At 40.0% G+C, this 23944-nt stretch overlaps 1 protein-coding gene across 1 annotated transcript in view; it reads left to right on the forward strand.

Moving 5' to 3' along the window:
- The first annotated feature begins 938 nt into the window (after positions 1-938).
- The window catches only part of LOC148022184 (uncharacterized), a 30303-nt gene continuing 7297 nt past the window's right edge, over positions 939-23944 (forward strand). Inside the window, exons 1-3 of the mRNA XM_087696811.1 lie at positions 939-1012; positions 1067-1097; positions 1148-1212. Of these exons, the coding sequence (XP_087552937.1) occupies positions 939-1012; positions 1067-1097; positions 1148-1212 (170 nt within the window). The remainder of the gene's footprint in view (positions 1013-1066; positions 1098-1147; positions 1213-23944) is intronic.

The following is a 23944-nucleotide window of genomic DNA, read 5'->3' on the forward strand; positions in this document are numbered from 1 at the left end:
ACGAGCATGAATCAATTGTTCACGCTCCCTCTCTGCGCATTTCTAACAACATAGAAATACTTGTCAAAAGATGAGAAGCTACTAAAATAGAGCAAATCTAGTATTTGGGTTCAATCTAAAGGATTGGAAGTATGTAGAGAAGCCATGCCTTGCCTATGCCTATTCATATGCCCACCAAGAGCTTGAGACTTATCGAACTTCATTGGGCAGAATCTACATTCATATGGTTTTAAGGCTCCGATAGCATCATCACACAAGTTTGCTTTGCGTTTTCGTTTCTCTGCATGTCAAAGCACCAGATGGTCAGGCTTTTATATATGAATTTAAAGTATTTATTGGATTTTTCAATCATGGTTTGTAGATCATTAGATTCCTATCAACACTAATCCCAAATTAGGTCCTATAAGTATTCTCAAGTTAGGCCAAACCTGATTTTTCAGGCACAGTTGTGCTACTGTTTGATGATGTATCTAGTCCTCCTTCCATATTTCTCCAGAGTGCCGTTTCGCCAAGCTGTCCGATCCAACTAGACTTCTGTTGAATAGAATCCTCACAGTTTCGTGCAGTAATGTACTGATCTAAACCCTCTTCACGGTACAAATGCCTGATGTCTTTTCTATGGTCCCCTTCAACAATCGGCATGCTGCCTCTGAGGGTTCTGGGAGGAGAATTATCTCTTAACAGCTCCCTCCATCCAGCTTCTGCACATGCTTAAGGTGTTAACAATGCAGCTAATAGATTTTTAACTCATAGACTTAACTAATATGGGACTTACATATGCAATCCAATTAGGACAGACAGGACTGATGTATGCAATCCAAGGACTTGAAAGGACTGATCATATGTGCAATCCAAGGACTTGAAAGGACTCATATGTGCAATCCAAGGTCTTTGATTGTTTGTACTGCAGTAGAACATAAAATTCCTGGATGTGGACTATGGATACAGCAAAGCCTACAATTGTGGATGTGATTGCAAGCAATAGCAGCAGAATGGACTGCGCTCTGAAACTGTAAGATTTTCTAGACTGTACTCAGAAGCTAAGATTGTTGAACTGTTCTGAAAGGTACAAGACTGGAAGACGATGGGATGATCAGGTAACGACAGATCACTGCACTCAGACCCTAAGATTGTTTTAACTGTTCAGATAAAAGAAGCAAGACTAGACGATATAAGATGCAATCATGATCAGAATCAGATCAGATCATCCAGGTGATAGACCTTACCTGCTGCATGGGAGGAAAGGCGTTTTGGCAGGCTAGTGGGCGTCTGATTGATATTATTATCCTGCACCAGCATCGAGTGATGGTGATCCGCCATGGCGGGCATAATGCTATAATCTAATGACAGTAGTGATAATACAGTAAAAGGATTTTAACTCTTTCTTGCAGTCGAGACTCGCGTCGACCCTCGCCACATGCAAAAAAGGGCCTCGATTTCCTCGTGGAAATCCCACAAAAGGAGAGGCAAAGTACGGGGAAAGTACAGCCGCATTTTTTGCATGCATAAATGACGGCGCATGCGTCACCTACGTTATGGCCCATGGCCCATGGGGCCTAATACGTACTTGTAAAAACTTTAGAGACCTGAATGAACGATAATAATAATAATTCCGAAAGAAATATCCATCCCTGCCAGTATTTGAGAATCTTTAAACTATTCTTTACCCCCCCCCCCCCCCCCCCCCCCCCATTAAGCTAGTTGTGCCAGTAAGAAGGCACCCCCCCAATAAAGAGTCTTTTTATTGTTGCAAGGGGAAGCCAATACTATTGCAGTCATGATGGTAAAACGGTTATCCCAACATGTCATGTCATTCACCCGTCGGAGCCGAAGGGGTTGGAAACTTGCAACTCTTTCGGTGCACCTATGACATTTCCCAATGTTCTCATCTACCCTCCTTTAACAAGCAATTTTTCTAACACACAAATCCAATGAAAGGCATCAATTCTCCTACACCTTGCATCCCAGTGCCTCAAAGTTTTCCTATGTGTTGGAGTAGATGAAGCGAAAGGTGCTCTGTTTTCATTTTTCATTGATCTCATATAAAGAATCTTTGGGCTATCACTAGGTGCCATATTACTGGCACATCCACCTCCACCCTATGTGTATCCTTAGGAGAATTCGTTCTACCCTTCTTATGAAGCATAAAACCCCCTTAAATCCTTTGAAGGGTATTAATGCCTTCAAAATTGAGCCCTCTTTATGTGGTGCATACCCAAACTTTGGAAAATAACAAGTTTTGAAGCAAAGGGAGAATCATGGTTACTACTCTTAACTTATGGTTAGTGCAAACGAGAAGGGGTGTGTGTGTATGCAATGTGAGCTTTTGAGTTCAATTTCTTCCAATTGTGTGGCTCCTCTCAGATATTTAACCCTCATTGGTCGAATGTTTGCCATTTATTCACAACAAGCCAATAAAGGCTCTCATTTTTTTAAAAACGCAACAATCGCTACCCTAAACACGAGTACTAAAATAGTATCATGTAATAACATAAGTCTATGGCTATATTTGATTAAATATTAACTATCCATTATATGATACGACTTCAAGTTAAAATATGTAATACATGCCATCATATCTTGGATTACCAATGTCTATACTTTAAGTTTGTGTAAAGTCCTTTTAATTTTGTTTGTCTCTTGTTTGTGATGTTTGGTATGTTTAAAGTTTGGAATGATAAGATTCTTACTAATCCAATCTTAGCCTAACTGAATAGGTTCCCTCCTCTAGCACTTGGATATTTTCATTTAATTTTACACTTTGTTAGCATTTCCCTTTAGGGTGCATGCTTATATAATGGTGTGGTGACAAGGTGGTGCAAGTCCCAAAAAATTTACCCAATGTTAACTTGAGTTAAGTAATCCACTTAGCCTTGAAAATCTGGATATCTTGCTTTTCGAGAAAGAGGAGTTTATTTTAGAAACTTAAAGAAAAAAGGTTCTCTCTCTCTAATAGAGTTTATTTTGGAAAATTAAAGAAAAAGGGTTTGTGTGTATGTGTGTGTGTGTGAAAAGGCAATGTTCTTACATGTGATAGTGCACACTTGTTGATTTAGAAGAAAATAATAATGAAAGATTTATAAAAAAAAGACTCATGAATTTTGAGGAGATACAAATTAGCCATGGAGATCAGAGCATTCAATCAATTAAAATATCATAGCATCCACAATCGAGGAGTGGTGACAGCCAAAGAGGCAATGACACATACGATAGAGCAATGTAACCTTTCCATACCTAGAAAAGGTGGGACAAGACATCAACCACATCAAATGTACAAAATTCTTGAGGACTTTTGATGTCCAAAAAAATAGTGGCACAATGACCATCACGCAAGGCGAAACCTCTAGAAGGGTGGAAGTTAAGCTTAACCTAGAGATTGTGGAGAAGGCACTGGGATTAGGAGAGAAGCTAGAGAAGAGACCAAAGAGGAATGTGTACGAAATGCTGGGGATGGACAAAAAAAAGGTTTACACTAATGATGGAATCAACCCAGCTGATATTCTAGACCCCACCATTCGACTGCAGGCTAAAATGGTTTACACTTTTCTCAAGTTAGATATATAATGCTCTTATGAATAGAATAGGCGTACCATTGCTAGAGAGCCTTGCAGCCAAAGCCTTGTATGAGGTAAATTGGAACACCTACATCTGGGAGACAATACACTCATTGACAAAGATACTAGCCATACCACCAAGGGTGGCAGGAGGGGAGTCTTCGGCTACCACAATGGAGTCCAAGAGAAAAAAACATGCCCCCAAGGCTTTGATTGTAGGCTTTGTAGAAGTGTTAATGGCCATCATCTAGGAAGCTCTAGGGGAGGAGGAAAGAGTAGTAGAGGAGACCCAAGCTCTCCCACCACAGCAAGCTGCCTGACCATCTTGCTTTCAGTAGAAGAACAAGGGGAAAACAAATTCCATGAGGAACAACATGACAACACAAAGAGAGTCACTAATGAAAAGAAGAATGACCAACCCTCTCGATAGCGAGAAGCCTTGAGCAAGAGGACAGTGAGACTGAGCAACAAGGTTAAGATTTGTCGAGTCAAGGGGGGAGGAAAAAGATCACCCTCAAAATCCCCATAAGAAGAACTCAATCCATCTTTGAGGAAAATAGGGATTTGTAAAGGAGGAATCAAAGAGATTAGAAGAAGAGTGTAGGAAGACACAAGACGAGAAGGAAGAACAACTAAGGCAACATGAGGAGGAGGAGATTGCCTTGGCCATCTGAGATCTATGGAGTAGACCTCCCAATCTCAAGAATTGGCAACGATGAGCCCAACACAGGAGGATGTACCAGGCATGAGCATAATAGCCGAAAGGGTAGGATCAAGACCAGTGGGGCAGAAGGCATAGTAAAGCCCCTCTACACCCAATTCCACTAGTCATGGCTACACTAACAATCACCCCAGCATAAGGAACTATGGAAGGGGCGGCCAATGAAAGCAACATGATGGTCTGGGTGCAGTACTTAGTTAGCAAAGTATAGAAAATTGTGCCTACACCCAGTGAAGGAGCTCCCCTTGTTGCGGGAACAAAGAGGCCATCAATAGGCCAACACAAAATCACGCCAAGGGCCAAAGTTACCCCGCTTGGAAGTGTTGACAACTTTGGTTCATGTTGCCATACAATATCCCTCAATTAGTTTCCTTTAAAGAGTGTCTCTTGCACGGAAAGTAAAATAACTAGAAATATTAGTGTCTGACAATGGGGAATATAATTCACATACCAATTGATCTACACACTTTACACATTCATTCTTCCCTTTTAAAATTCAATTTCTATTTTGAGTATTCATCCATTACCCCCCTTACTTATGGAAAAGATGAAAACCCTTCCTAGGATTGCAGAATTCCAGGTGTATGAGCATTCAGTGTGTTTGTGGTATACCTCACTTTCGTAAGAGCCGATCATAAAAGTTGGGGTCATACTTTAGAGTCGCATAATAGTCCATATCATGTGGGTGAATGCCTACTTGCATAATATAAGTTAATACATTAGTCAAGAGGTCACTAGAGTTGAGTTGACTTGCTCCTCCTCCATTGGAATCTTATCCAACTATGGGTGAAGCATGATATTTCCTTCTAATGGTAGATTCCTAGTTATGGCTAACACTCTAAATGAGGTGGTGGGGGCCACATAGGTTGAGTTGTACTCATAAGCCTTGAGCCCATGAAAAGACACAAATTATACCATTTGCATAAGAAATTGGACTCAGATTCAACAAGTCCTTGGAGCTAAGAAATTTCCTATGGTGGCATGGAGATTTTACTTTTCTTATAGGATGTGATCAAGTGTTGGCTTATGGCCTTTTCTCATGAAATTTCATTGCCAATTATCTCATTTGAAATATTGGAAATCTTAATAAGAATGAATTTGTATTCTTCCCAAGAACAAAGCAAGGAACGTACCTCATTTGCTATGGATTCGTCAAGTAGGCCTAGGTCCAAATGTTCGTAACTCCTAGCAAACAATGTGAAAGTTGGATCAAGTTGTCGGATGCACATTGACAAGTCATCCCCTATATCCATGGCCATGTTGGAAGCCACTTAAAGAATGGATTGTCATGGCAATGATGATTCTGCAAGTGGTTGAACAAGACAATTTGATGTGGGGTGCTTCCACTTGAAGATTCTCAGTGGGTCTGGCAAGTTGGTTTGCAAGGTTTGAATTTTAATTAACACTTTTTCATCAGGTTTTGCGGTGGTGATCATCTTAGAGCCATTAGGTAGGAGCTCACTCATGAGTGGTTGCTCATGGAATTTTTATTGAGCTTTGGATCGATAGGCCATTTGAGCACTCAAGAATTGAGCACCCTTCCTTTAAGTTTTTTTCCTCCCTAGTTTTGATTGACATTTCTAAAGCTTGGTTTTTGGGGCATGAGATTGAGGATCACACATAGCACTCAAGGGTTTAGGCAACCATAGTAGGGCATTACCCTCATAGTATCATGGGGCTCGCAGCAAGGCTTTTGGAAGCTATCGTTGCTCAGTCACGTGTAAATTATAGGAGCACCAACTCCAATATTTAGGCTTAGAGTTTGAGGCATGGAAACTATGCATTCTCAATTATTGATGTTTGTGAAACTGTAGTCTATGCTTAGGGACCCACTTGAGTGTTTGAACCATAGCTCTTTGTGTGGTGTCCAGATGCAGCTGTGAAGGTATTATGGGAGTACATTGTGATGTACTAACCCCCCTCCTTAGGGTTAACACTAGGTTTAGCTACCGGTGGCACTACAGGCTTTGGGACAATTGTAGTGCCCTTGCTGAAAGCTATTACTATTCTAACATGACCGATGGCAAGATGAATGAATTGTGAGTCATAGTCAGCATTACAATGAGCTTGTTTTTTGAACACGCATCCTAACAATGACTCCTTACCAACACTTTACTTGTTAGGTAGCACGTAGAGGACAATGGGTAGGCTCTGAATCTCGATAGAAACCATGAGTTTACATTTTTCCAAGAGTGGATAGGGTTGCCCCCCAAACGGTCTAAGTTTCACATTGGTTGGTTGCCATTGGGGTTGACCCATGGTGGTCCAGTGTTTGTACATTAGGATATTAGTGTCGGCTCCCTTGTCAATTAGCGCATCAAGGGTACATGGTTTTTGGGAGGTTATGGTGATTCACAAGTAGACTAGTGCTACCACTTCCTCATCTACCTCCTTGAGTTTTGTGATGGTTGTAGACCTCACGTTTGACGATGGTTCTATCATTGGAGGTTCATGAAGTGGATGTGAGGGAGGGTAATACTTTCTTATGCGACTTTCATTTTGAAGAAGCCTATACCCTCTTCTTCTAAGATTTCAAGTTCCACATTACTTGTTCTATTGACATTGCGAACCTTGAAGGGTACCAATCCCCTGAACTTCATTTTCTGCTTATGTCCCTTGACAAAGCATAGCAAGACAAAGTCTCCTTACCCAAAGTCTCGTTGTTTGACATATTTGTCAAGCCAACTCTTGTGATGTGCCTTTTTGCAGATCAGAGCATGGGTTACGATGAGATGAGTCTCAAATAGGCATTCCATCTCTACTAATTGATTTGTCCATGCTTCTTGGCCCTCCCATCTCTCTTGGGCTGCTATTCCCAAGCTTGGAACAAATAATTCAATAGCTTCTGTAGGTCAATCTGAATGGAGTATGTCCTACAGTTGTTTTGTACGTTGTTCTATATGCCCATAAAGCTACCATGAGCTTGTTGTCCTAGTCACTAGTGTGAGTCAGAGACCACTTTTGTTAGATTACCCACCAAGATCTTGTTCATGGATTCAACTTGACCATTGGCTTGAGGATAATATGGAGAGGACTTCTTGTGGATTATTAAGAAGGTGGATAAAAAGTGAGCAATGACTTCATTGATGAAGTGTGTACCTTGGTCACTAACCAACTCTATGGGGCAACTGAACCATGAGATTACTTGCTCCCTAAGGAACTTCATTGTGATTCTAGCATCATTTTTGAAAGTTGGTCACTTTCATCCACTTGGTGAGATATTCTATGTCAATAATGATGTACTTGGTGCTTGGAAATATTGAGTTGTAGGACTGATTGGACCAATGAAGTCAATCTCCACTTCTTGAATGGTTGGCGTGCAATCACCGGGGTCAACTCCATTTTTTCCTTACGAGTAGGGACTTTGGTCCATTGGCATTCATCACAATGATTCACAAACTTGGCTACATCACGGAATAACATTGGCCACCACAATTGCGTCTGGAGCACCTTGCATGTTGTAGTGTCTCCACACTGAAGTGCCCTCCATCTATTCCGCCATGTGCTTCCTTGAACACATCATACATTCCATGTTTGCAAATACATCTCCTTAAAATTCCATCCTATCCTACCCTATATAGTTGACCTACAATCAACTAATAGGGTTGGATCTTTAAGATTAGTCTTTTTAATATAGCTTTCTCTATGGGTCATTTTGGTGGTCTATTCTCGAGTGTGTGGACTATGTCATGTACCCAATATGGTACGAGGTCTGCTCTAAACAATTTTCATTCGCTAGACATTATAAAAAGGAGTGTATTAAGTAGGTCATCATTGATTCCATGTCTAGCAACTTCTCCTATATGGGTATGCGAGACATATGATCTGCCATAAAATGTTGTTTGCCCTTGCGTACAACCATAGAGAAGTCAAATTTCAAAAGCAAAAGTAACCATCAAGCAATGTGTCACATTGCGCAAGGTTTATTCATAAGATAAAGCAATGCTTAATGATCTACAAATAAGGTGAAGGGTGTCACTAGAAGATAGTGTTTGAACTTCTCTTTATATGGCAAACACCATGGCTAGCCCTTTCCTCTCCATTGTAGTGGAATAGTTCATTTTTGTGTCTTAGTGAGCTATCTACTAGCAAAGCTCACTAGATAGTCAAGGTTATGTTTACCAAGTTGGCAAGTACTATCCCCATGGCAAATTTTGATGCATCGATGTGCACATGAAAGATAATGGACCAATCTAGGGCTCTTAAGATAGGAGTTGAAGTTAGAGACCATTTAAGCCTTTCATATGCCTATTGACATTCTTGGGTCCACTCAAATACTATTAGTAGCTTGTACAAAGGTCTAGCAATCAATACATAATTCAATACAAACTTCTAATAGTATCCTATGTGGCCTAAGAAACGTTGAACTCCCTTAAAGTTAGTCGGAGGGGGAAGGTCTATAATCACCTTGTCTTTAGAAAAGTCTATGGCAATCCCATTCCTCAACTCAATGTTCCCTAAGATGCAACCATGCTTCACGCATAACTAGCACTTTAAGGGATTAATGAGAGACTGTATTACCAACACCATTCAAAGACTATTCACAGTTTTTCCAGGTGCTCTTCCCAGTTGATGTGGATGCATAGGTCATCAACAAAGACTTCCAATCATTTCCTGAGCAGGTCCTTGTAAATGGCACACATGAGGCATTAGAAGGTAGCACGAGCATTAATCAATCCAAATGGCATGATTATATAGACAAACACCCCCCATGTGGTGGCAAATGTTCTCTTATGCTTGTCGTCCAAACGGACTTGCACTTGGTTGTAGCTTGAGAAGCCATCAAGAAAGGTATAGGCTTTCTTTCCTACCACTCTCTCTAGCACACGCTATGTGTATGGTAGCAGGTAATTGTCTCTCTTAGTGGCTGCATTGATCCTCTTATAGTTTTATGCACACTAGAATCTTCCCATTGTTTTTCATGACTATGACTATGGGTGACACCGAGTCTGTATGCTCTATCTCATAAATGAATCCTACCTTCAATAGCTTATCAATATCCTCTTTTACAGTGTGTGCCTTAAGTTTGGAAGGTCTCCCTTGGTGCATCGGATCCCAAGTGGTCAAGGTTTCTCGAGATCACTATCAAAGCTCACCTTTGACTCAAAATTGTACTCGTCATACATACTAGAAGAGGCTATCTCCCCTCGTGCTCGTAACTATGAAGCTGACTCTAGTCCAAATAATAGTGTGGTGTAAAGATGAGCTAGTCCTGCTTGCTCATAATCTACCATCTCAAGGCATTCTAAGAAGCTCAATCGCAATCTACCTTGGCAACTCCTTTGCTCACTCAAACTATGTTGACCTCTTGAGGCTTAGTGTCCGCTCTGATTTGCTGGGCCACTGTATGTTGTTAGCAAGGTTCCTACTTTTGAGCTCTACCACACTTGTCATGAGAGTCTAGTTATGTGATAATTTAGGTCGTGCACCTTAGTCCATTGCCACTCTCTGCTTTCCATAAAATCCTTGAGAGGATTTAAATGGGTAGCTGAGTTACCTGCAAGTTGACTTGACAATTACTTGAGGATTTTGTGGATTTCTAATTTGTTGGCTCGAATGCAATACGTAATTGGTGTTGGTTGATCCATGGAACTCCCGGCCATCATCCACAAGGGTACCATGGGTAGGTTAGAAGTGAGGGCATCTTAGGTTTGCTAGTTGAGTCTATAGCTTTCCTAGATCCACCCTCATCCTCTGAGAATGGGAGATCAATGGTTACCAATACATGCATCTAGTCTCGCTCATCCTTAGGGTAGGGAATGTACCTTGTTAGAGGTACATAATCACTTCTAGACCTCAAGTTGCCCTTTAGCAGGGTAGAGATAGCATGTAAGTCCACAAGTGAAGTTTTCCACATGTCCATCTCTATTCGGACTACTTTTGATCTATTACCCAATAATATCATGCCATTACCCTAGTCCTTTATTACTCTGGCATTTCTCATTCAAGGTCTACCAAGCAAGATATCATAATCCACCCTCTTTATAACTATAAAGCTCACTGAGAATTGCATTCCCATTATCTTTAATGTCCAGTCCTTTAGGACTTTCAAGGGTATATCCTTCATTCCATTAGCTAGTGTGACATTAAACCTAGCAGTCTCCATAGGAGAGTTGCCCCAACTCTGTAAGACTATGTGACTAAGTACACTAACTCTACTCCCATGTCTAATATCCCCTTTCGTGTAGTGTCCCCTACGGCAATTGCATGTAAGACGGCATGCATCTCAGTGCCCTCCCAAAAGGCATTTACTTGTGGGGACTTAAATATTGGATTCAATGTTAGGCTTGATATGTGTATCATAGCATCATGGTCTGGAAGATCTTGCAGCTCATGGTCATTATTGTGTCTGGAAGATCTTGCAGCTCATGGTCATTATGGTCTGGAAGATCTTGCAGCATCATGATCATTATTGTGTTCTACCCATCGCTTCAATTCTTGCCAAAGTGTGGAGTTTTTCCTAATAAATTCTCCCAATGACAATGTCACAAGAGTTGTTATTAGTAAGATTAGCAATTTTCCATTTGTCTTTCCCTCATCAACTCCATGGGCTCCCTACCAATTATCACAAGCTAGTTGCACAGTCATAGCACCCTCATCATGCCCATGCAGTTGTTGTGGTGGTGTTGTCTCTTTTTCCCTCAAATATGTGGGAGAGGCTGGTGGGCTCAAGGTTAATCTTGTCCTCAATGCTAGGCTCTACATCTTGAAGGTGAGCTTGCACTTCTTTTATCCACTCCTTGACCTTATCTGTAACCCTCAACTACTGGTTGGGGTTAGGGTACTCTCTAACCTGAGCGCGTCCCTTCTCTCTCATCTTAGGAGAAAATGTTTATGTTTTGGTATCCATGGCCTATTTTTCCTTGGTTAACATGGTCTCACTCTCGATCATCTTGAGTTTTATTGTTTCCTTAGTTCTCTTTTTTCTTTGTTTTGTTGACTCCTCTTCCCTATAGAGGATGCATCCAGGTTGCTAGTTCCAGGTAATGAGATAGCGGCCTACTTTGTTTAAGCTCATGTCATGACATTTAGTGGAATAGGTATGGTGTTGTTGTCGGGTGGCTCAACACAAAAGAGCCTGAGTGGCACAAATCGCACAATTGCTAAGCTAGTGGAGGGTTTTCACCTAGGGGGCAATCGGTAAACAGATGTGTGACTCTGCATTCAGGGCACCTCAAGTAGGCCTTCTCTCCCACCATTTGCTTGCTTCTTTTCAGGGCAGCGGGACGAGATATGCCCTAGATAGCCACATGTCCAACATGTTAGGGTTTCTAGTTTTAAGCTTCTCCTAGGCCTCTAGCTCTTCCTCTACCTAAATCCATGACCGACACAGGCCTATAGTCTATCAATATGGGATTGCCCTCTTCATCATAAGAGATATAAGGGGTCAAGTAAGAATCTTCCTCTAGTGATTCCTCCACAAAGTGCACTGGAGCTTTGCTTGGTGGATGGGTCACGATAGTTGTTATTGGATGTCTAGGGATTCCCATCGGGTTGATGTCTATCCTTGGGGTGGTTGGCCTTGAATCATTAAGCGTAGGAAGAGCCAAAGAGGCTCCCCTTCCGAAATACGATTGTCTAACTCCTTGATAGTAGTAAGGCTAAGTGTAAGATTGCAGGTAAGGCAACCGTCTTGGCAACCGATAGTGCATGGTGTCATGCCCGAATCTTTCACAATTGGTATAAGGCCTTGATCTAGGATTGGATATTGAGAAGGCATGTCGATCCCTCCACAGTACACACATTGCATGTGAGGTCGTACTAGTCTTTGTATTGACTCTTGTAGTCTAGTCAGCTTCGCTTTTAGGTTGGCTATAGCTTGGGTTTGGTCAACACTCTTCCTTTTTCTTTCTCACTAGGGCCTACTCGTTCACTAGTTACTGTAGCTCTCTTGATGTTCCTAATTGCATTACTACATTGCTGCACAACCTGAGAGCTTCTCTCCCTAAGCAAGTCGTCTACCTGTATGGCTTCCTTAAAGACTCTTGCAAGCACGTCCCTTTGCATATTTGAGTTTCTTGCAAGATCCTTGAAGAGTTCTTCATTATGGATCCCATTAATAAATATAGTAGAGATCGCTCTCTCATTAGGTCGCTCAGTTGCTACAAGTATCCTCTTATAAAGACTCCTCACATGTGATATAGTCTCGTATGTCCTCTTTGTCTTTCTAGCTAACATTCATCAACTTAACAATGAGCATGAAGTGTCTTGCCTTTGAGAATCTCTTGATGAAGAGATCCTTCAACTAGGTGAAGTCATTACATTCTGCATTGTCTAAACTAGTGAACCAAGTCCATCCCTTGTCTCCCAAGCAAAGATGGAATGCTTGTGCTCATCGAGAAGCGAGGTCTGTGAGGTTATTATCCTTGCACACCTACTCAAATTGCTCGAAAAAGCTAAAGGGGTCATTGTCAGCCTAGTATTTATCAAGTTGTTTTGCAACTATGGGTATTTTCACTTGGCTCTCTAGCAGTTGGGGTGACTTCTAACCCAGCTAGCAATGATGCTGCCACGGTTGCCCCACGTTGCTTAGCACTGGTATTGTCTGGCAATATTTTTGCGAGTAGCTCACTTACTATAAGGTCAGCTTCCAAGGCTCTCTTCCTATCGACATTACCTACCATTATGTTCTTACCTGAGATGACTAGGATCCTGTGGACCTCATTGAGCTCTCCTCCTAATGCAACCTCTCACCCCTTTGCTCTTGGTTGCTATAACTCATGATGGTATTCTTGCTAGTCTCCTTTCTTTCTTGAGATTGGCTATGACATCGACTACTGGTCTCCCATGGTGTGCTATCTTCATTTGCTGGTTGTATTGTGTGACAGGTCATCAGATGTCGTTTGGGTGCTTAGCTATGTTAAGTTTGAAGATCAAGGTCTAGATTATTCTCATTCGAGCTAGTGCCTGCCATAGTAGTTGCCTCACCCAGTAGTGCGTCTATGAGGTCAATTAAGCTAGCTAGAGATGTATTCCTAATCTTGACGAGCCTTTCCTTCTCTTAGCAATGTGATGGTTTGGTCCCCTCTATGTCTTTGTTCCTGGTTTTTTGGGTCCCTTGTGTAATTCATAGGGTTGTACTCCTACTGGTGGGTTCGTTTTTAGCTTAATCTCCTTTAGTGTGTTCCTTGTTAACCCAACAATTTCCAAATGTACAACACTTATACACCATCAATATGTCTCAATGTGCACTCTATGAAATCATGCTTTCCATCTTTTACATGTGCTTAAATGCCTATACTACCAAGTGTGACATTTGATGGAGTCAACTATCTCAAGTAGTTTCCTATTCTTGATGCTTTTGAAAGGTGTTTTGATTACTCCTAACGGTTGAAATTGAGTTCTTTATGGGTCATAACAGGTGGTCTCCAACCAAGTGAGTCAATTTCGGTCTCTACTTACGTAGCGGCCAATTGTCGGATCTTGTAGTCCCCCAGAGACTACTATGTTGAGGGTTTTTTTCTTTGAGTGTAGACTGTCCTATGATTTCATTTACGGGTTTGGAGTTTAACCTAGTTTTACTAGCGGGAATAGGCTGTACAAGCTCCTAAAGGTTCAAAAATCAATCAAAATGAGGTTTTGGACAACAAACTCGCTCATCTAAGTCATTGGTTCAACTGTCCAAGTGGACTTCTTAAAGGATTCGGCCATCTGAGTGGTTAGACTACTCGGACTTGGACGAGAGGTGTCCATTCAAGTGTTCGAGTAGCCATCGAAGGCCCTGAGTTTGGCCATCCAAGGTCGAGTGGATTGGTCTATCTAGCTCTGACATCTGAGTGGTCAGTCAAAGGACTTAGGCGTCCGAGAGCCAGGTCATGACTCAACCGTCCAAGGGTCTACAATCACCATGTGGGAGCCCTTTGCTCAATCGCAAAGACCCACGAACCGCTTATTGCTTCAAGTGTTTCAAGCCAAATGCAACGGCTACCTCTCACACAGTCATGCGCACTCTCACACCTACAAGTGTAGTAAGCTTACCTTCATGCCCGATCAAGTTGCCTCCTCCCTCAAGCTCTCAGGTAGCTCCACAATTTAAGGTGCGAGCTCGATCCTCAAGCTCCAAGCTCCAAGCTCCATTTCTGTGCACAAGATAAGAGAAGAGAAAAGAATAGAAGAAGAAGAGAGGATAAGATGGAGAGCTTCTTCACCATAGTCCCTCACCCTCACACACTCATTTCATCACTCCCTCACACTCCCTCTCTCAAGCACAAGCACAAGTACAAGCAAGAGCAAAAAAAAGAATAAGAAGAAGAAGAGAGCTAGTTTTGGCCACATACATGAATGATCTTCTCCATTTACTTTTTACCTTTTTATACATACCCTACTCCTCTTTGGGTGCCCATCCCTTTTTTACACGATCGGCCATTTTAGCCTAGGTCCTCTTTCCCTATTACTTCCTATCTACATGGTTCCTTCACCCTCGCCTATCTACATTTACAATTGCACAGGAGGGAGCATAGTGCTTTTTTAGAAAATGAACTACAATATGCCCAGTGCTTTTCTTGCTAGAATATTAGGTGCACTTATTATTGTGTGCTTCATTTTACATTTTTTGAGGCTTTTATTGCACTTTTTATGAGATTGCCTTTCTCTTCTGTTTTTTTGTTGCCTTGGGGTTGAATTCCATTTCTGAATTTTCAGGGCTTTTCCATCTTGAACTTCCGAAGGAGGTGTAACATTTGTCAAGCATGTAATCAATTACAAAGATGATGTAAGGACTCTCTAAGAGCATCTCTTCTTTGATGAAGGGGTAAGATTCCTACGCACAATCAATATGCAAAAAAAAAAAGGGGGTGTGGGGGAGGGGGAGGGGAGAAAAATGAATGTTATGGAGAGACCAGGGGATTATTTGGGGAGTAAGAGGGTAAAGGAGGAAAGGGCCAGGGGGAAAGAATTGTGTGTGTGTGCGTGTGTGCGTGTATGCATGTGTGTGCACGTATGCGTGTGCGTGCACATACATGCATTTATCGTGCAATATCCCATGTGCATTTTTTATGTGTGGACATGTTAGTGCATCGAGTATGTATTTATATATAAAGGTGTTTCTAAAACTTTATGCATGTATGTCTTTGTGGCACATATATGAGGATAGGTGTTCAATTTTAAAGGGGCAATTCTCTATAAGTGTGTTTATGTATGGTTGTGTTTATGACAAAGCAACATTTAAGTTAACAATTATATTCTCAACATAGGACACATGTATCATTCTGAAAAGGTATATGTGCAAAATCAATAGATTCTATCCAATTAGTGTATACAAGTCAATTCGCATTGGCTATCTATGAAAGTAAGGGCCATCATAAGGGTAAAAAACACTTTAAAATAGGACCCTTCATTAATCCTTGGATTAAGAAAAGGGCCCAAGACAAACTGCCCTGTGTACAAGAATATGGTATTCTTGTCTCCTCAGTTTTAAAGATAATAGAGTCCATTTTCATGGTTCTCATCTACAACACACAAGTTACAAAAATATTAGTATAGATGTATAGAAGTACCAAATTATAATTAACACTTTAGTGGACTATCGAGAAGTACTAAAATATAAACACAATTCTATTTTTAAGCTTTCTTTTCTCTTAAGGTTATTCTTTTTGGGCCTTGTTTGGGTTAGTGACTTCTTCCATCATTTCCTTAAGGTGAGAGATTTCTTTATAGTGGGTTGTTTGCATGGTTTTGAAAAGATTAGAACCTCAAGGGGATTCTTTTCTCATGGTTTATTACAATAAGATTTAGAAAATATTAGAACAAAAAGCAAGGTGTTCATGCAGAGAAAGCAAGAACCCAAAAAGGGGGTGATTTTCAATTATTTTTAGGCACAAACTCTTAATACAAATCAATAAATACATGCATGGAGAAGGTGCTCACCCATGTGTGGAGAGATATTGTTTCCAATCTTCCATCATGCATGCTTTTTTTCATTTTAATTTATCTCTTAAAAATTATATTTTTAACCATTTTGAGTTAATAATTCTTGTCGTATGATGAAGGATGCCAATATTGGAGGATGCATCAATATCATAGGAAAGACATACAATCATCTTAATAGAGGGCTACTACATCTTCATCATCATCGAGTATCATTCTTTTACCCGATGGACAAAGGCTTTGTACAAAGGTTTTGGATACAAAGGTTTACCATCAACATTAATTTTATACTACTCTTCATCCTTTTGGGAAATGGGACTTCATAAGGCCTCTTTCTACCTCTTTTCTCTAAAACCGTGTGGATGCAACCTGAACCACTTGGGTTTAATGAGAAAAAGTGGTTTTTCTCAACAAAGAAAGAGAAATAAAGCAACCTATACTAATGTATAGAAGCATGGGGAGACTCTCAAACAACCGTCATCATCTTCAAAATCATATTCTCCTTTAATTGTAGAGGTCGACATTGACACACATCTTTTGACAGCTCTTGTGATTCTATCATTTAGTGTTGTTTTTTCACAAAAATCTTAAATTTTATTTAAATTTTTGAAACAAGTGGCCCATTTTTTGAAGACGGGATAAGGGTTTTGCTATTTCACTCCCTTTCTCTTATATTTCCTTTAAGGTTTAAGCTTAGACTATAAATCTGCCCCTATTCTTGTGCAATTGAATAAGAAATTCTTGCCAATCACCCATTCACCAATAGTGAGTTACAAGTTCTCCTTCAAGGTTAAATTATTTCAAAATCTTGTTTTCTACTTCATGGGATTATTTATTTTGTGGAATCGTACAATTATATTCCTATGCATGGGTTTTCAGCACCAACAATGTCGAAACCTTCCAACATGGACGAAGTAAACATGGAATCATCTCTTGTCAGCGATTACTTTGCAAAAGAAAGTTGGCCTTCTTCAGCATAATTTGATGAAGTCACAAAAATGCTTCAAGAACATGAATGGCAACAAAATCCCTCCACACAAGATGAAAACAATTGCATCGCTTGTATCTTGAAAGATGTCTTCAAAGCACAACAAATCAACAAGGATAAAAAATTAGCCAAAAAAAATTTTGATTTTCTAAATACAATGGTAAAAAGGATGGAACTTTTATTTTTTCTAGTTAAGCTAGTTTGAGGACTATTTTGATGAGAGGAAGCTTTTATAGAGAAAGAAAAAATAATAATTTATGCTAAAATTTATATCATGGGGGATAAAGCATCATTTTGGTGGAACATTCTTTGCCATAACACCAAACAAGTCGAAGACCTGGGAGAAATTTCAAGAAAAAGTTAAAGAATATTTCCTTCCACCTTTGTTCCATCTTCGTCTAAGGTGAATGGCTAATTGAAATGTGACATGTGTCCTTTCTCGAGGCATTGGCATATAATGCCCATTGACCTATTTATTTGTGTCTACAAAGCACCCATCGACTTTGGTCATTCCATATTGTTGGTTGTCTAGCCACTTGCACATGCACCTAGTGAAACCACACAATATAGCCATACCCCACATATGTTGCTTTGTGTAAGAAAGGAGCATAAGTTAGGGGTCTTGCTAGTGAGAATTAAGAAGCAAAGGCTCAAGCAACATTTTCCCACTTGGTATGGTTGTAGGGAGATCTATCCTTAAAAAAGAATTGAGCATAAGTTTAGGGGGCATCACACTAGCTAAATTTAAGAAGTGAAGGGACTAAGAGTTGTCTAACCCTAGAAGAGATTTATAGGTTTGAGATATATGGAAGTATTGCCATGTGCCTCTTTTTTCTTGTGGGGAGAAGTGATTCCAATGAATCTACAAGTTAGCTCACTTGTTTAAGGTTAAACTTATTGTTATGGAGGTTTATTTTTAAAAATGCCAATGAAAATTTTGATATGTCTGAGTAAATGCCTTTGTGGTATTAATTTTTCAATCAATGTAAAGAAGAGAACATTGTACACATGTTTCAATTATATTCTAATATAAGGCCACTACAAAATACGGTGATCAGTACAATGGATAGAGTTGAGCCTTATACCCAATTGAGCTTGATTCAAGCATAGTTGGGTGTGAGAAGAAAGATAAATGAGGAATTTAAAAATGGTATGGGACCTTGTCAAAGACATGTCTTTAAATACATTGGGGATAAAGGCATCTGTGCGCTTAGCCACCTGTGTATTAGTTACACTGACAGTACCCACACACCTATACACTGCACGTGGTGGGTTCCTATCAATGTCACTTCATTATTTATTTTTTCATTGACTTTTGAATAAGGGAAGACCAATCACACATTGTGACTATTAGAGTTCCCATATCTTGTGTCTCTTACTCCTTCCACCATAGCTCTCGCTTCTACTTGTGAACTTCCACTCCATGCTCACTTCCTTCAATAGGTATCTGAGCTAAGATTGAGGAGCTCTTTTCTTTTGTTTTACTTCAGCCTATGAATATCTACAACAATTCATTTCAAGGAAACCATGAATCCTTCACTCTAAGGTATGCATTGAGCTCCATCTTTTACCCAACTTCTTCTCGTCATCCCTTGAGATTTCTTCTAGGGCTTTATTTGGCTTGCTTGAGCACCTTAGAGTGCCTCTAGAGCTCCACCATCACCAGCATAAGTAGGAGCAAAGGGGTCTACAATCAATGTTATTGCGTCTATAGCTTCCCCTTCTATCTTTGATCTGATTGGCCATATCCTTCAGCTCCTAGAGTCTCTAAGAACTTGGGCATCAACTTGGCATTGTACTTGGTACTTTGGGCATGAGTTTAGGCATCATTTGAGGCTCCCAAGATCAGTCATTGTCACATAATCTATGATAGTTTGCTATAATACAAACAAGGACAGCCATTACCTCATTGTTTGAGATTCATTGATGCTTGGTACATGTCTGAGATGGTTCATGGATAGGTTTGAGCTTTCTTTTCTCAATTTGAAGTAGGGTTCTTTGTTGTATATATAGTGAGCAGCAAGTATTTCACTTTAAAGCCTTATGCATTGAAGGCTTACATGCTTCTGGAGTACGGCATATGCTAATGTACATACTTAGTAGTGATGCATAGGCTTGGACATGCCTATGGTGGCATTTGAGGCTCTACTTTGAGCCACATTTGATGCTTTGGTACCTTGGTTTCATGCTTCATTTCTTCCATCATTGCCATTACTAAAGAATATATTGGGTTTTATGCTTTTGTCTTATGCTTCATGTACCTTGGATGCTCAAATGTCATGTACTTAGTGTATTGAGCTTGCATCGCTCAATTGCCATTTGACCTTTGTTCTAGTGGGAGCCTCTACTTAATACTTGGATGTTACATAGCGCACTTGATACTTGCAATTGAACTTGAGTGTCTTATAGTGAGATTGTGGGACTCATTGTGACATGTACATGCTCTCTTGACAGAATTGAATGCAATTACCCTATTGTGGGGGGCTGATTTGATCTCTTTGCTTGGATCTAGAACTTATGTCTGTCACGGTGTTGTTAGTGGTATTTATATGCTTTTGGGTTATGTATTGAGCTTTGCATAGTGAAGTGTGCATCTGATAGTTCTCTTCACTTACCCTTGAGACCTACCCTATGCATGATGTTCATGTCTATTGCATGTATAGTTACTGGCACACTTCAATTGTGGCAATCTTCAATGCTGATTGTTCCTAACTTCTTCCTCTTGATTGCTCACGATGGGTTATTGACCTATTACTATATTTTATTATGGCAACCAATCATTTCTTATCTATGTATTCTTTATGAGGGCAATCACTTGTACTTGACAATTTTCTAATTACAATTTGTAGATAGCTCATTACCTTTGCAGTCTTTCTTGTTTATAGCTTAACTTGGCATTGGTATTTTGGGGTTGATTTGCAAGAAATTATAATAGCTTGTTTTGCCCTTCTATGCATTTTCTTCTCATTATGGCCGGTGGTTCTCATAACAATACTATCTTCAATATTGAAAAACTCGATGGGACCAACTATATCTATTGGAAGACATAGATATGGCAGGTTTTAGTGCAAAAATTACAAGTTAGACCACTAAAAAGTAAGGGTGCCAAACCCAAAAACATTGGGGCCGAGGATTGGGCTAAACTAGATGAGCTATGTAAGTCCACAATCATTTTATCACTCTCTAAGCAAGTTCTCTACAATGTTGTGACTAATAATTAGACTCCATATGAGCTTTGGATGGAGATTAAGAATATTTATAACAAGTAGAGTCCTACATCTCAAATGTATTATCTGAAACAATTGATGGACCTTCGCATAAAGGAAGGGACTTTTATATATGAACATTTGAATGAGTTTTACTCCATCATCAGCCATCTAGCTTTGCAAGAGATTGAGTTGAAGGATCCTTTGCATCCTTTATTTCTACTTGGTACTCTACCTAAGTCATGGGAGACTTTCTATAAGGCTCATGTGCTAATACCTCAAAGAATGGGCTGAAATTGCAAGATGTTGAGAGTTCCCTCTTGACACAAGAGGTGAATAGAAAGAATATAGATGCTTCCCGTATTTCACATGCATTGACTATGAGAGACCGATAGGATGGAAACGGTTGTGGTAGAGACTCTCAAAAGTCTCAGTATGGGACACATGGATATTCTCGTAATAAGTCGTGTGGTTGTAAGTTTGATCTTACTTGTCACTATTATGGGAAAGCAGGTCATATTTGGCCACAGTGCCATAAAACGCATGAAGACAAGCACAAGGAAAAGGGAAAGGGTAAAGTGCAAAGACAAGATTGATGATCATAGCATTGTGCCTAGCAAGCCTAGTATCAGGATTTAGGAGATTAATGTAGTATAGCTTGATACGTCTGATGATCTCATATTGGCAGCCCCATCCTTGGATGCTTCAAAGCTAACTAATGCTTTGTAAGGATATACTCAATGTTAGTTGATAGGCCATGAAATGCATCTTTCTTGGTTATGGAGATGCATGTGAGATGGGCTATCACCTATGGGATCTACAAGCCTTCCGAGTTATCCGCAACCATGATATAGTTTTCCATAAGGAAAAGGTGCATGAGCAGCCTGAGTAAGGTAGTTGAGGTACGCCAAATGATCTTTCAGGAGAAGCCTCCTGCTCTTGTGTATCCAACTAGATAGCCTACAACAATTGATGCTCCACTAGCCCAAGAGTGCATGATCATCCTATTTTTAGATATTTTACTAGAGGTAGACATCATCCTCTATGGATTATGTTATGTGACATGTGCAAGTGAGCCTCTTTCTTATAATGAGGCCATGCATAGAGATGGTAGAACAAGGCTATGCAATCAGAGTTTGACTCCTTACACAGACTAACCATTAGGGGGAACATGGACTCAAAAAGGCCCTTTATCTTAAGAGTTAATGACTCTCCTAATGACAAGAGATTTGAGGTGGACCAATAGCAAAGGGGGTGGTGTGCACATTTTATCCACCCCTAATGACAAGAGATTTGAAGTGGACCAATAGGAGAGGGGGTGGTGTGCACTTTTTTCCCTTGTCCCTACCACTTATGGGCTTGTCTCCCTATGTCCCCCCTCCCTACTTTTACCACCCCATGTTAGGTGGATCCCACTAGGCATCCAAAAAGATAACCCAAAATTTAAAATTTCCCCCCCTCCAAAAATGATTTCTCCCCCCCCCCCCCCAAAACCTCTTCTTATGACATGTATAGTTTAAAAATGTATTTTTTTGCGTCTTTTTACAAGACATGCTTTCAATTTTTTCATTCTCTTACCGTTTCACAAATCTTCTCAGCTTTCTCTGCTTCCAATTTCTCTCAACCATAGCCACATAGGCCCAGCTTCTCTCAGCCAGCCACATAGCCCCAACTTCTCTCAACCCCCATAGCCACATAACACCCAACTTCTCTTCATCTTCCATGGGCATTCTCTTACCTCCATTCCACAAATCTTGTCATGTTTCTATTCTCACATAGCCATAACCACATAACCATAGCCACATAGCATCCAACCTATCTCTTTCTTTTGAGCATAGCCATAGCCACAGAGCCCCCATTTTCTCCCAACCATAACCACCTAGCATCCAACTTCTTCTCTTTCTTCCATGGTAATTTAATTTCTTCCATTCTACAAAATGTCTCATCTATTTGTTCTCACACAGCCATAGCCACACAGCCCTCCTTACTTTCATTACCATTCTAATGGTATCTACATGTCAGCAAAGGCAACCCCATAATTCCATATCTCCTGTCTATGTACACAATACAAAGGATGAACATGTCAAATGGGAAGGAGTATTGTATAAGAAGGATTCATGGGTCTACATGCAACCTTCAACAATAGGGCATCATTGAGTTCATCATTGGTGCACAGATCGAACGCCGTATGCGCGCGTAGTGAGCGTCAGAAGGTCCCCAAGAACAAAAGAACTCTACTTTTTGCACAAAAAACAATAAAGAAAGCTTGCACGACATGAAGCAAGAGACAAATTGGGTGCAATATCCCCCATGCATTAGGGGAGTTTTGAGGTCTCGAAAATGCCCTGTAAGAGATCCTAGAGAGAGAAAACAATTTACGAAATAAAATCATTTTATAGAATTTTTAAAAGGTTTATATTTTGGTAAGTTAAAATATCAAAATTCGTTAATAAATCATTGTCGTGATATTCTCGTGGTCACATCAAACCTAGAAATCTAGGTCGCCATAAAGTTGGTAGGGTTGTCATAATGAAGATCTTACCTCTCCTCATTAAAGTGAAAAGTAATATTCAATTTGAATTTTGGTGGATACTCGATTGCCTCCCTCCATCGTTTCTCCATCGTTTCTCTCTTCTTTTTTTCTTCTCCTTATTAGTCTCTTCTTTGTTTTCGTTCTTGCTTCTAATCATATCCTTAGCTGTAGATCAATCACCCAATGATCTCTGTAACTCAGCTATGGATCAATCATCTAATGATCTCTGTAGCTCTCATAAAAGACCTCTCTATCATCTTCATATTGAGTTGGACAGTGAGTATGAACCGATAAGAAAGAGAACAAAATCTATCACGGTTACAGAGTCTATGAAACATATACTGAGGTTTGAAGGAAAGAAGAATATTGATCTTTGGTTAGATGGAAAGCTATATCCCAAAGATCCTAGCAGAAATAGCACTCCTCCTTTCTATAATAGCTCGTCATTAATGAGGTTTATTGGTGATGGCTACAATGGATTTTTAGGTTATACACTTAATCTTGTTGCAGAAAAGGATATCCTTGGACTAGAGAATCATCTTTTGATGAAACACAATATAGAGTTGTTGCAGAAGCTAGAGGATTGTCAACAAAAAATTCATTCATTGGAAAAGCGTATCAAAGCTTATCAACAAAAGCAAACTTTATTAGGCCTTCGAAATCGACAAAGAGCTCTTAAAAATATTGAGAATCTCAAACGAGGAGGAGGAGGCTGTGGTAAAAGGATCCAAGCAGCAAGGTATATTTTTTTTCACTTGAAAAATCTTAAATATGGCTTTATTTAAACTACTTGCATTGATTTGTGATGTTAATTTTGCTTAGATCTCTTCTACAACCAAATGCAAGTGAAAGAGATTCTTTAAAAGCAGCTCAGTTTTATTATCATCTTCTTCCTTCAGTGGTTTCAAAGGATATTTTGGAGAAGAAGAAATTTAAAAAGGCAAAGAAACAATGCTTGGAGTCATTTGTGAAGGATCATTCTTTGGATTCTGAGTTAGTACAGAAGACACTGGATAGTATTGGTATCAGTCGAGATGCTTATATGCAACTTTTCCAACTTTTACAATCAAATATGAA

Source organism: Lygodium microphyllum, chromosome 17 (assembly GCF_053477565.2).
Source record: "Lygodium microphyllum isolate KBCC chromosome 17, Lygodium_microphyllum_v1.1.10, whole genome shotgun sequence".
Taxonomy (NCBI): Eukaryota; Viridiplantae; Streptophyta; class Polypodiopsida; order Schizaeales; family Lygodiaceae; genus Lygodium; species Lygodium microphyllum.